Genomic DNA, 13,670 nt, shown 5'->3' on the forward strand with positions numbered 1-13,670 from the left:
ATGGCTTCATGGTTAGGTCCAGAAACAAAAAAGAACCCACCACTAGTGAGGGAATTAGCTGTTTACTATTATATTCCAGCAATAAAAAAATCCACAACTGCGGTGATAAAATTTAAAGAGGATGGGGACAGGCTGAATCGTGTCACATTGAAGTGATTCTGGATGTGAATTGCATGCAAGAGCATAGCCTTAGATTCCGCTGTCATGTTTGTTTGGTGGCTCAGGGAAGAAGGGAACAGAAGTTGGCTTATTTTAGAAGTTATGCTGCTCACCCAGCCTTGCTGACAGGAACTCATGCTTCCTGAATGGATGACTTTCAGATATTGTTTTCTGTAATACAGTTATTGCACCTGGGAAGGCTTCAATATTAATTCTGTCTTTCACTTCAGCTTGAGAGATGAGCAATGGAATTGCGTGGTGCTTGAAGATCTCCTGGAAAGTATAGAAATGGATGCATTATTGGCACTTTATAGTCAGGTAAGCATGAAATTGAGCAAAGCTTCTAAGTTTAAATTAAGGCTGTATCTGAAAATAAGCTTTTCTTCTTTTTTGGGAAGTGTTACAAGTGTATTTGGAGTGACTATCTGCTAATAGCGGCTACTGGTTCTGTGGTTAGCGGTCTGTATTATCTTTCACTCAATGCTGACCTGCTTTCAGCCTTTTGAATTTTACTGAGTTATATTTCTTTTTATTCACTTAAAACTCATTTCAGGGTGTTCTCCTGTTGCATTTCATTCTGTAGAGAAATAAATTGCCCGAGTTTCTGGTTTACAGATAGATACACAGTCTGATTTTCATGTAACAGGACAAGGGATTTGTTTAGGTTTTTATCAGGAATGGTTGCATTGATTGTGTTACAAAACTGAAAGACAGAAGGACTGCTGGTTTTCTGATATCATTACTCAAAGCATTTTTTAGAAGAGTTTTACCTCTTCAGGTGTTGGCTGCCTGTCAGTCCCACAAAAGGCATTAAAAATGAATCACTGCTGTCCTCAAGTGTTACCTGCAGGCCTTGGTTGAGATATGTCGCTGGTGTCAGAAAAGAGACTCAGTGTTGAAGCTTTTTGCATCCAAGCATCTTTCCTCTCAGGAACAAGTGTGGTTGCAGTCACATGAATCATAAATTCAGAGCTTCAGAGGTCAGCAGGCCAAGGAAAGAACCGCTTAGACTAAGGGTCTTTCAGCTTTTCCTGTGCCTTAGCTTGTTTCTGCTCAGTTTTGTGAACTCTGTCATCTCCCGAGTTAGATGTCTCTTTTAAGTCAGCTGCTCTCATGAAGAGTTGGAATGAGACTCCCATGTATTTTTAATGTGTTAGGGTATTCACCTGGAAGGTAGCACATGTTTTCAGACCAGTACTCTGATTTAGGTAAGGAATTTGCATCACAGTCTCTTAAAGTTCACTGGAGGATGATAATCCCTTCAGTCTGCCTCTCATGGGGACACTCAGGCTCCATTCAGAGTAGAGTCCTTTTGTGAGTCCTTCCTTACCTCTGAATATCTGGCAGCCTTATGGCTAAGGCTCTGTCCCTGAATAGAAGATCTCATTCTGTGCTAATCAGTTGAATCAGATAGAGTGGGAATTCAGACTTTGTCTTAACGCTTTCCGCAGCATCTTATCCTCCAGGCATAATAATAGAAACATCAAAAGCACATTCTGGTGTGTCTTGCAGTGTTACAGTTGGAGGTATTTGCTGAAGAGGTCATGACCAGCGTTACCAGCCTTCCAGTTTTAAATCCAAGCTCTGTATTACTGTAGAGTTTAGGGGCAGGGTGCATGTGTGTTTAGTATTATTAGTATTATTATTTTCCTCTTTGATTTCCCCCCACCTCCTGTTGCAACTGTTTGTTTTTTTTTTCAAACTGGCTCGCTATCCTGTCAGCCTTGACAGTTTGGGATATTGTAGGCAGATATGGCTCTCAGGAGCTGCTGAATTCTGTTCCAGCCTTTAGTTTCTTCCCACTGTTTTCTGCCCCCCAATGACCTACTGTGCATAGAGCTCCTTTTACTGGGATTTCACTGCATCCTGCTGACACTGCTAAAAATTTCTGCTGCAGGCCTTTGATAAGGTGATATTTATCATAACCTTGATAAGGTTATATGGTATTTATGATGTAAATAATCATATGATGGTGAGTTTTAATCTTTATTTCTTTATAACTTTAAACTTTATGTGTATTCATTTATGCTTCTTTAAAATAACTTACGTAAAATGATCACCCACTACTTTCATTATTCATTCAGTTTTGGAATGGTGATGTGGGCTGTGACAGCTATAACACTTTTCATAGGCAGTATTAAATGAGAGACTTTATTTTACCCATTTTTAGTTGCATTTGTCTAATACCTCAAGATGCCAGAACTTTTTTCCTGGGAGAAATGATGATGTTTTGCCCTGTTCAATGTTCCTTCTCTTTTTTTTTTGTGAAACAGTTATGGAGGCTTCTGTGAATATTTTGCTGAAACATACAGTGCTTCAGGTACATGCTGAATATGATAAATAGAAGTTAAGTCTTAGATAAAATAAACTCTGTTCCACATCTGTGTAAAATAAGCATTATAGCAGATAGAAAAATTGAAAACGCTTTGAAAGGTCCTTTGGGCTTTGCTGATCTTTCTCTGTACTAGTATGGCTTAAGTCAAAGGTCTTGGTTGGCTGTAGTCTTTTGAATTCTTCTTTTACTGTTTGTTGGGATTAGGGGTTTTTTTCATAGTTCATTGTATATTTATCTGACAAAATATGCTGCATCCCTGGCCATTATAAAGGCTTTAACAGCACAGACCAACTCCTCCAGATTAGCGCTACTGAGTACATTTTCGTAGTTTAATTTCAATACTTCTAAATCTGCTATTGCCTTGCAATCTTGGACTAATTGGAGAGACCATGTACAGTGTTTCTTTAGCAAATATAGGTTGCAAAACCAGTCAATACTAAGTGGGAACTCTTAAAAGAGAGAATGAAGACTGCATTAATCTCATACTGTGGTTCTTATCTTGCCGTACTCTTCGGTATAGAAGCATTGGAAGAAGATGCATGTAACAAGCCAGTTGCTCAGCAGAAGAGTTCTTATCTTGCAAAGGATGTTGTGAAATGTTTTTCTGCTGCTCTTGAGCTTGGATGTCTCTGCTAGAGCCTCAGAATCTACCTCCGTCATAAAGGCATGAATTCAAGATTTGTGCCATGTTAAGATGAATGCTAACCTCCAGTCAACTGTGATCTTCCCAGCAGCCAGGACTGCTGATAGATGATTGGAAGTTGCTCAGGGAGCACCTCAGTGCCCTTGGAGGGATCCCATCTAGCCCCATAGACATATGTGTCTAAGTGGTGCACCAGATTGCTGCCTATTTTCTCTTGGATTACAGCAATTTAATTGTCTTCTGTGATGGTTGTTAAGTTTCTTGGTCATAGATGCATTGTGAAAGAGCTTCTGAACAGAATAGCATGTATTCTGCAAATTGAGAGGTTAAAATCATTGCTTTGCAGACTACATAAACTGAAAATGTCATAATTTCCACAGTATCCACTCCTCTTACCACCCTAGCAGGTAAACAGTGACCTTTGATAATTATAAATGTTGATATCTTGAAGACAGATATTAAAAAGCATCACTGTCACTTCACTGCAGTTGAAAAACTGCACTCACTGTTCAGTGTATACTTGGGGGACTGCTTTGTGTTTTGTTCATAAGATTCCCTGAAGAAGTAATTAATTTGTGTAAAAATGCATTAGATATCATTATATATACCATTGGGGGGTTTGTGTTTATTCACATAAAGTGTAGCCCAGGGATATTTTGGGACATAACTTATTGAAATTCCGTAAAACACATGCATATTTACCCTGCAGATATACAAAACATCTGTTCTCCGCAAGTGTAAGTCCAGCTATAATTCCAAACCTCAGTATTCTTAACTGTAAAGAAGTATGTGCTTAGAGAAGACTAATTTATTAAGGCTTAGAGTGCAGCATGTTCCTGCTTTTGGACGTGCTTATCCTGTGTGCGATACGGAAATAGATTTTTAAATCTTCCCTCCTCCCTCATTTTCTTATAAATTATGGAACACAGTACATTGGCAAGCATTAGGAAGCTATAGCTATTGTATCTCTGTATCTTGCACTCATTCGTTTCTTTTAAGAGGACTTTCCTCTTTTAGACTAGTTTTCAGAACTATGCATGCAGCCCTCTCTGGAAAACCAGGTAATTTTTACTTTCCTACATTTCATGTTTCAGCTTATCCTTATCAAGGTAGATCTAGGTCAATAAGAGATTTGCTTGAATGATACTCAGTTCAGGATCATAAGCCTCTGCCTGAGAAGTTTCTTTTAAATAAGCTCATAATATAGTCCCAGGTACACCAGTTTCATTCTGGAGACAGCAGATGATGCATGCAGAATGTCATGTGGAAACAGCACAGTAAGCTTGAAACGCAGCACAGATTGAGTTCACTGATTCTGCCATTAGTTGTTGAAATTCACATCGCTCAGTCCATATACTTAAAAGTAATTCTGCTGTGTGTAAACTACAATTCTTTCCTGGTTTTATTTTGACCATATAATATACCTGAAGAATCAAAGTCACCCCACACTGGAGTGCTTTTGGTCTGACTGGTTGACCATTGCTGTACTTACATGCACATTCACTTCTTCCCAGTTCTGCAAGCTGTTCTGAATAGCTGTGAGCATCTGGAAGTGCTCCTCACTGCTGGTACATGTTCACACATCCGCACTACCTTGGCCATACATATGTTAGATGTTGGGCTCCTGTGCCACTTTTGGTACTGGTGACAGCATTGTGGCACCTGGCAGGATTACTTAATTGTGAATTCTGCTGTGTTAGAAAAGCATTAAGGATTCCCTTTCAGTTCCCAAATCACAGTTGATGTGGAAAGGTAAGGGTCAGAGTGGAGGAAACTTTTTAAAGCGGTACTGAAGTCATCTGTGTATAAATTACTGACTTACAGGTCCTGAAACCATTTAGCCGAAAAGGGCAGAATAAGTCACAGAGATGTGTAATTTTTATTCTCACTTAATGTGTTTTTTGTAAGTTTCTAGAAGAACAGTTTTTAAAGACTAAAAGTACAACTCAGTCTGTCTACAACTATAGAATTTAAAATTATGTGTCTGTATTAAGATTAAAGCTCTTATTTACATTCTTCTCCAGAGAATAATCAAACCCTTTCCTTCTCTAAGCCAAAACAGAAATCTCTTTTACCTAACTTTAGTTCCCGTTTAGGGTGAAGATATTGGACGTTTTAGATACTACATTAATTTGCTAATTTCTCCTCAATATTAGGATTTTGTCTTGTTCATTTTAGTATCTCAGTAGTTTCCATGGAAAACTTATAACAAGAACACTGTAAAACCTGGGAAGCTTTGGGGACGTGGCTATTTTTCCTGCGTTTTGGAGAGTTCTCTGCTTGGAGAATAGTTACGTGTTTTTATTTTTCGGCCATCAAAATTTGCATTAGGACTGCATTGGGAGTGATTGCTTTGTTTGTTTTTACGTGGATTTAGCAAAAAGATTTGTCCTTTATAGGACATCCTTTTGGTAAAATGCCTTCTTGCAAAAGAAAAGAGTGATTTAATATAGGCATCTCATGGGTGCATTTGTTACTCTGGAAATTGGTCATGCAAAGCAAGAGACAGAGTTCAAATATTTACTGTGACATTTTGAATCCATTGTGGACAAAGAAATTGACTGTCTTCAAGCATGGTGGGACCTTACAGGTTTTTTATGTGACATGGGCTTTGTAGTCATCTCCTCATCAAGTTTATAGGAATGTCTACAGAGCAGAGGTGACTCGGCTGTCATGAGTCATCTCAAACATTTGGCACATCTTACCTAACTTCAGCTACCTAAGATATGTGGATGGTTTGAATAGACTACAACAGCTTTTTCTCTGGCATCCTTTGAGGAATTTAACTTGTTTTATTTTGCTCAACTGTTTTCTTTCCATGTAATTCTCAATACATTGGAGACTTTTCATATTTGTTGTACAGACATGAGGTGTCTGCAGAAACAGCCCTGGAGACACAGTAGTTTTGACAGCAGAGCAGAAAACAACAGGATTTTGGTGTTTGGAGGGGGAAATGGGGCTGGTTGTCTAGGGAACAACTACATTTGAATTTGAGCACTATGTTAATATGGTCTATCACTGACCTTGGGCAAAAAAGAGAGGACATTTGGAAAAAAATAAACCCCAAACACCAAAACAAAACCAGATTTTTCTTTCCCCTCTTAACAAATGTTATTATAAGCTGTTCTTTGAGTTTATCACAGAATCTTGTGTTAAGAGAGGCTGCACAATGAAGTGCTCAGCCCTGGCAACATATAAATGTTGTCATTCGGTTTCAGAGGCTATTTTTAATCCCTTAATTTTGCAAAGCAGGGAATGCTATATAGCTTCATTACTACCTTGAAAGCATTTCTTCATAAGCCATAAATTACCTAAACCTTACATGCTAGGTTATGGTTGCATTGTGTTTTTTCAGACTGAAGGGCATCAAGTATATGCCCTATGCACATACACTAAGATCAGCTGGTTTTTTAACACTGACATTTACTTTATCCAGAATGAAATGGACAATCAAAATATTTATGGGCAGAAACATTGGTCATGGGACTGTGCCCACTTGACACCAAAATTGTTGCCACTAACATAATATTTTTTGTTTCTATAATGAATAATTCTTTTATTTTCAATGCTAAATCTATCTTTCTTCTATTCACTGATCCTCTAGGAGCTTCGCCTGGCAGGTTATTTGGCTAAACTGACACGGGGACCAATGAGGATGTTGCACAGGGTCCTGAATTTGTTGCTGCCCTCCAGCTCACAAAGTGAGATTATTTCTGTCCTTGATTCCATCAATAAATACTCAGATGGTGTTGCTGAAAGTGACAGTAACACAGATGACTCTGACAGCTGTAAGAAAAGGTAAGCATGATATTTTTTGGTAGACCAGTGCAAGTAAAGATTATTGCTTTGCATATGTGTATGTTTGCTGGACAAGCAGATTGACAGCAATATTAAAACTCACAGATGCATAAGTTTCCTTTTGAAATACTTTTGTGGTGTAAAAATACTTTGAAAGTGCTACATTAGTTTATGAAATATTTAAACTGTAATAAATTGTTTGACAAAAAGGTAATACATTTTATGACTTTTGGAGTTAAGTGGTTGTTTTATAGATGTATAAATCTAGTTCTGATCGTTTTCTTTCTCTTTACTTTAATTGGAGTTTATGAAAATAATTTTCTTCCAGCATTTTGTATTTATAATATTCCAGCACACCTGATTTCAGGAGTATAGCACTCCTAAAGATATAAAGGAGGTCCTTCTTTCTAATAATAAAAGTTTAAACCTTGCCCCTTTGTAGTTCAGTATAGAAGTCTCAAGTGGTCACTGGTTTTCCTTCTACTCACAGAGAAGGTTCATCCCCCAAAGCCTTTATCCCTTCATTTTATCTCCATTAGCTGTGCAGCTAACATGGAGGTGCTCTCAGATGCTCTCTCGTAACTCCTTGTCATGACATGGGAAGGGGAGAAAAGCAGATGTTGTGGCATCGGTCCCTCTAGTTGTCAAACGTGAGTTGTCAAGGAACAGATAAGGGTCCTTGGGACCATGCCCTGAGGTGTGATCTCAGCTGATTTAAATTATTTGTAGCAGGGCGGTAAGCAAATACTTGAATGCTCTTACTGACTGTACTCATGGTATTACTGTCGTGGGTTTAGTAGCTAAAATTAGAAAGGGGATGAAAGTGTTTATTTGGAGATATGTATGCTACTGGGAATTTTTTCATTTCCTACTCCTTCAGGAAGAGCCAAGAGTTGTGGCAAACACTGGAGAACAAATTAAGGCAAGACCTGATAAACAAAAGTTTGGAAAAATTCCCTTCTCTAAACAAGAGAAAAGACAGGTAAGGAGAAAACAGGAATAAACATAAAATAAACCATTTAGTCTCCAAGTTTTCTCTCTTATCTGTTAGAAATCAGAAAATAAGTTCATAAATACACATTTTCTGTCACCTTTCTGCTGTTTCTGTTTCCTAGGGCATATTTGCACATAATAAACAGTAATAGTAAATGCCTAAAAAGATTTTTCTGTACATATCTACAAAGCTCACGTATTTTTCATATGCACTGTCCATCTTCTGTATGCTTATTTATTATAAGGCTAACTTTCCTTATGCAATTTTGTATCTCATAAAACAGTATGTGATTTATTTGGGATTTGAATGGAAATTACAATTCTGTCAGTTGAAATCCTATTTTCTTTAGCTTCCAAAGTCACCACTTCCATGTGAAGATATGACACAAGAAGTTATGCTTTTTTTTCCTAAATTTTCTTTTTTTTTCTTTTTTTTTTTTAATTAATGTAGCTTGATAAGGAAGAAACAACTTGCCCTCTTGGAAAAAGCACCATTCATTCATCTTGGATGTTCACCTACACAACCTGCTATGGAACAGTCTGATCCACCTGCTTCTTTGAACACTGCAACTGTTGAATCCATAGAGCTATTAGACACAGGGGAGAAGGTATTTTTGTTCCGTGGGCCCAGTGATCCAATTCTTCCTTTGCACAATTCTCCAAGGAAAAAGAAAAAGAACTTTCTTAATTCCAAAAAGGCTTCTCATGCAAATATGGACTCATAGGACAACTTCCCTTCAGACTATCAACAGGGAAAGAGGGAGTTATTTAAAATTCCATAAAATAATGAGAAAGAAAGAAGAGTGCACTTCAAATAACACGTGCATTGCTATAATCTCATGTATCTGACATTGTAAATAGCTGCAGTGTAGAATGGCGCAGTTAGCAGTGTACATTGTGCATTTTTTATTCTTGTCAGTATATGATGCAGTAGGTGAAATATGGGTGTTTTATGACGCACATGTGGGCAGGCAACACTCTGTGTTCCTTCGGTACATTTTGACCATTTTTGCACTGATTTTATTGTAGTTGTACTTTTACAAGTTATATAGAAAAGTTATTTATTACTCAAAGTAAGTACTGAATCACTATTTTTGTATTTATATATTCTTGTAATAAGCTGTGGTATAGCAGATGACATGAAGAGATGAAGTGGATGACCCACAAGTCCTCTGTTCACTGACTTTCTGCTATTCTAGCTAATGTACTGTTTAATGTGTTCTTAATAGGCTTTGAATGTTACTTCTGTGGTCTCTGTTCTTTCGTGTTAGCTGGTAGTCCAGCTCTTCAGCATGTACATATGTACTTGGCCTTGCATCCTGGAGAAACTTCAGTTTTTCACTCTTGTTTCTAAATTTACTTCAGTTGAGCTGTGAATGTGGCTACAGTTCAAAACTGTGTTAAATATTTGCAACCTGTTGCAGTCTTTTTTTTTTCTTTTTGGTGAAATAGCATCACACTTGCTTAGTAGAAAAGGGGAAAATGTAAATGGGCATGGAGAACTTTCACAAGCTTTTTTTATTGCAGTGCTGCCAACTGTCACAATTTTAGGTGGGTATTTTTTGAAGTTCTTGTTTCTGGATTTCTCTAAATCAATGAGAATATTTTACATTTCAAAAGCATTCATTTTAAAGCCTCTCTGTTGACAGAAAGAAGCCTGTACATATAAAACCAAAATACAGGAAAAGGCTAATTAAAAGAAATGTGTATAATATTTCATTTTGATCAAGTCTGCTTGGAGGGGTTTTTTGACTCTCTTTGAGTCTCTCTGAGGGTGCTATGATCATATATTTTGCAATTTTTCATGTATGGCATTCCTGTGTCTTTGTATTAATAGTATGCCAATTTCATTTTAAAAATTAAAATGTTACAATATATGTGTGTGTGCAGTTGGCATCTATCCCAAGTGGAAAAACCATGTATTTTTGCCCCACTTCTCTTGACAAGTTTAAACATTCATCCCACAATAAACGACAAGCAGTGTTTCATATAGCTGTTAGCATTAGAAAATGTATGCAGTAATTAGCCCAATAATCCCAGTTATTTTTTTATTGCATTCTTCAGTCTTTTCTTGGAAGTCATTGCTCTCACAGAATGAAGAGTCTGTCAGCATTGTGGGAGTTCAGAATCACTATGTTTTAATGTGTCTTGTATGTTGTTCCCAAGCATGGGTGGGTAAAAGTAGAGTCTGTCCTATCGTGGGGCTAGGTCAGAGCTGAACAGGAGGAGACTGGGGTGTTTCAGAAAGGGGTTTGGCTCTGTGCAACAAAAGCCAGTAGGAAAACCTGAGCTGTGGTCAGGGCTGCAAGGAGTAATTGAATGCTGAAGAACCCTCTCTTGAATGTGAGTCTCTTGAGATTTCTTTGCAAGCCTGAACTCTAGGCTGTTATAATAGGAAAGGGAAATGACAGCACTGATCAAAGATAAAATATTGGTACCAGTAGCTTTAATCAGTTACAATAATACAATGCAAAAGCTGAATACCGGTTGCAATATCAGTTTATTATCCTTAGCAGATAATCTGTATGTCTAATACTAAAAGATTAATCTGTAACTCACACACCCCTCATCACAGATTCGAAGCAGCTCAGATTGTAACTACTCTAGGAGGGAAAGTCATGCCCTGCTATGAATCAGTTTCATATCATTCAATACATACTCAAAGAAATGTCCAGATCTTAAAATGTCTTGTGCCTCATAAAAGAAGTACTACATAGGTAATAGCCCACTTCAGTACAGAGTTGACTTCTGTTTTGAGTCATTCAGAGGACATAGGAGGGCCAGCTGTTCTGTGCAGTTCAGGATTCCTAACGTTATCTATATGGGACAAACTGTTCTTCATTCTCATTAAATCAGCATCACATAGGGACACCTTGCAGCCTGGTTGAACCTCTTATTTTAAAAAGATACGGTGAAATTAAAAGGATAAAAGAATCTGGTAAGGATGCTAATATCATGCTCATTATAGAATTGGGATTTCAAAGAAATACCTCACTTGTTTAGCAGTTTTCTTACTGATTTCTATCTGGCTATATAATGCATTTTACTGAGTTTGAAACTACTGGAAATAGAGGACCCTCTAATCCCACATTTAATTGTGTTCCCCTGTAAGTTTATTACTTCTCATCTTGTCCCTGACTGTTGACAATGAACTCCCATCTCCATTACAGCTGTTGTCTCCCCTCAACCTGAAGCTGTTGACCAAGAGCCAAAACATACAAAGAACAAGCAAAGATAACAGTCCTTGGGCCATAATGCTTTAATCCACACAGTAAAAATTGTCTTACTGGCAATGGTATAATTTATTGAAGAAATTAATCTCCACACTGGGAAATAAACTGTAGCTTTTTGTTATCATTTCTTCAACATAAGCTTAAGTAATGTTGCAGCCTGCAGGCCCTGGCCAGCACATCCCTTGTGCCTAGGGCACTGCCTGGGCACAACCCGAGCTCCTGGTTCAGGATTTTTAGGAGGCTTATTAATAGTGCATAGGGTCCTTGGCATTATCATTGGCCCAGCTTTCTGCACCTGGTGTGATCCCTTATGCAGGACCATGTAGTGTCTGTCAAAGCTAAAAACTCTTTGGCAGGAGACAAAATGCTAGTGCCATATAAAGACCCAGTAAATTATTTTAAGATACTTCAGCCCTTTTACGATTAAATGGGCACTTATTGGAATGTTTAATATTTTCAAGGCCCTCAGTGTCCATAGATTTAAACAGAATTAGTATCTGTGTGCTTTGGGGCCTGTGCAACTAACTGCAATGGGGTAAGTAATTATTCACTAGATTTTCTGCTGTGTCATAACTAGGATCCTGTTGTTCACATTGTATGCTGTAGTTTCCTCATGAATGTATTTAGTGAAGTCTAATCAATCTGAATAATGAAGTTTTTTGCTACATCTTGTAGAGTTGAAACAAAAAAACACAGTGTCATAGATAATAAGTGTGAAGCCTGCATAGTTCCCTTTAGAAAGAGCAGATTTTAAAAGATTATTTATTCTAATTGCCATATTTCTGGCTTTGCATACCAGAGATACAGATGCTGGATTAGCATGCAAAGTGTTACTCGCTCAGTTGTTTAAGATCAAGCTTTTATTTAAAAGATTCAAAGTGGACCTGCCACTTCACTAATGAAAAATGTAAAAATGGAAGAGAAAGGGTTGATATTTTTATGGGATTGTTATGTTTAATGGGTAACTTCATGTTCACTGATTGCTGTAATGGTTTTGAATTAACTTTTCAAGTGACAATGTCTCTTTAATAAGGTCAATTCTGCAAAATACTTGTCTGCTTTATTTGAATCTGGGGAAATCATGCTGATTTCTTTTATTATCTTGTATATGCTCAGCTGCTATTTTAATACCTTTATTTCTTCTGGGGAATGTTAAGTTTTTTATGTTGTTATCTTAATACAACCCCTGGCCAATAATTACACTGCCTTTCATCAACAGCTCTCGCTTCCCAAGAGATTGACAGCAGGATTTTTGAAGCACCAAGCACCAAGTTCACTCACTCAGCTGACCCAGTTCCCCTCTGCCCTGTGACAAAACGTTTTGCTGCTGTGCTAATGTAACTGGTGCAAATACAGGTGTACCAGCATAAAGCTTATTTCCGTTACTGAATTACCAAAGCTATATTGTCGCAGGCTGTTGAGAGCTCTATGAGAGTTCATCTGAACACTTGCACCCACCAATCAGTATCATGCAGGTGAATATTACCCTCCTAGTCGAGTGCTCCAGGTAGGATCCAGCCTTTGCTGCTTTCTGCTTCTCCATTTGAGTCCTATTCTGCAAAATGGCTGGTGAAGGCCACCAATTCAGGTCTTCAGTGCTCTGTATTCAGTTGTTTTCTTGTCATTCACAGGGAGTAAAGCAAGAAAACAAATGAGGCTCAACAGTGTGCTTATTATTTGCCTTTGTGTTGCAGACAAGCTGTGATATAAATGGTCCATTTAATGAGAACTGATAATGCCTCTCTGTATTTGAGCAGTCTGTGCCTCTTGGCATATAAAACCCCTAGTTATTTTTTCTCACCTTACCTGTATCAAAAAGCTAGAGAGTCATGCTGACAGAAAGCAATTTGTTTTCCTCAAGGTTCAGACATTCCTCTGGAGAGCAGGTTATGCATTCAGGGACGGGAATTGTAGATTGAAAAAGCCTCCATTAGAGCATCTTCTTCAATTGTGCTAGAGAAGCTACCTGCAAAAGAGAAGCTGTGTATTTTAGCTACTTCTGTTTGAAATGGTAAGTATCATACTCAGACATAATAGCATTCAGAATATGAGCGCAGAACTTGCTACATTTGCGCATTGGTCCTTGCATTTGAGTAGCTGAGAATGACATCAGGTTACAATATGTACATGGTTTTGTAGTTACTCAACTCAACAAAAATATGGAGGGTGTTCAAGGAGTAAAATATTACTTTCAGGAGCATAAATTGAAAGGCCATTAGGAAGTATTTTTTAGTGGATAGATGTGCAAAGTCTGTATTAGCTGAAAATTAGTCTGGATTAGTGCTTGTCAGGTTTTCCCAATATATTTTTGCTCTGCTTACAGCTTGACCATCACTAGTGATTAAATCTGGTCATGTCTGCCTGCAGATTCTTATTTATTTGCTGTTGATCACTGGTATTTCATCACTTTGAAATTACCATCTCTGCTGTATCTGCAAATTGGCCTTTGCGTGTATTGCATACACAGAAGTATGTTTGTCACTGCTCTTTGTGTACTACAGAAACTGGG

General features: G+C 37.8%; 1 protein-coding gene across 4 annotated transcripts in view; it reads left to right on the forward strand.

Moving 5' to 3' along the window:
* EVC2 (EvC ciliary complex subunit 2) overlaps positions 1 to 9,805 on the forward strand; it is a 78,459-nt gene extending 68,654 nt beyond the window's left edge. For all 4 annotated transcript variants that reach the window (XM_031048376.1, XM_031048374.1, XM_031048375.2 and 1 more), the window contains 4 exons: positions 390 to 477; positions 6,742 to 6,935; positions 7,816 to 7,917; positions 8,380 to 9,805. In XM_031048376.1, coding sequence (XP_030904236.1) covers positions 390 to 477; positions 6,742 to 6,935; positions 7,816 to 7,917; positions 8,380 to 8,653 — 658 coding nt within the window. In that variant the 3' untranslated portion in view covers positions 8,654 to 9,805. The remainder of the gene's footprint in view (positions 1 to 389; positions 478 to 6,741; positions 6,936 to 7,815; positions 7,918 to 8,379) is intronic.
* The last annotated feature ends 3,865 nt before the right edge of the window (positions 9,806 to 13,670 follow it).

This window comes from Melopsittacus undulatus, chromosome 7 (assembly GCF_012275295.1).
Source record: "Melopsittacus undulatus isolate bMelUnd1 chromosome 7, bMelUnd1.mat.Z, whole genome shotgun sequence".
NCBI lineage: Eukaryota > Metazoa > Chordata > Aves > Psittaciformes > Psittaculidae > Melopsittacus > Melopsittacus undulatus.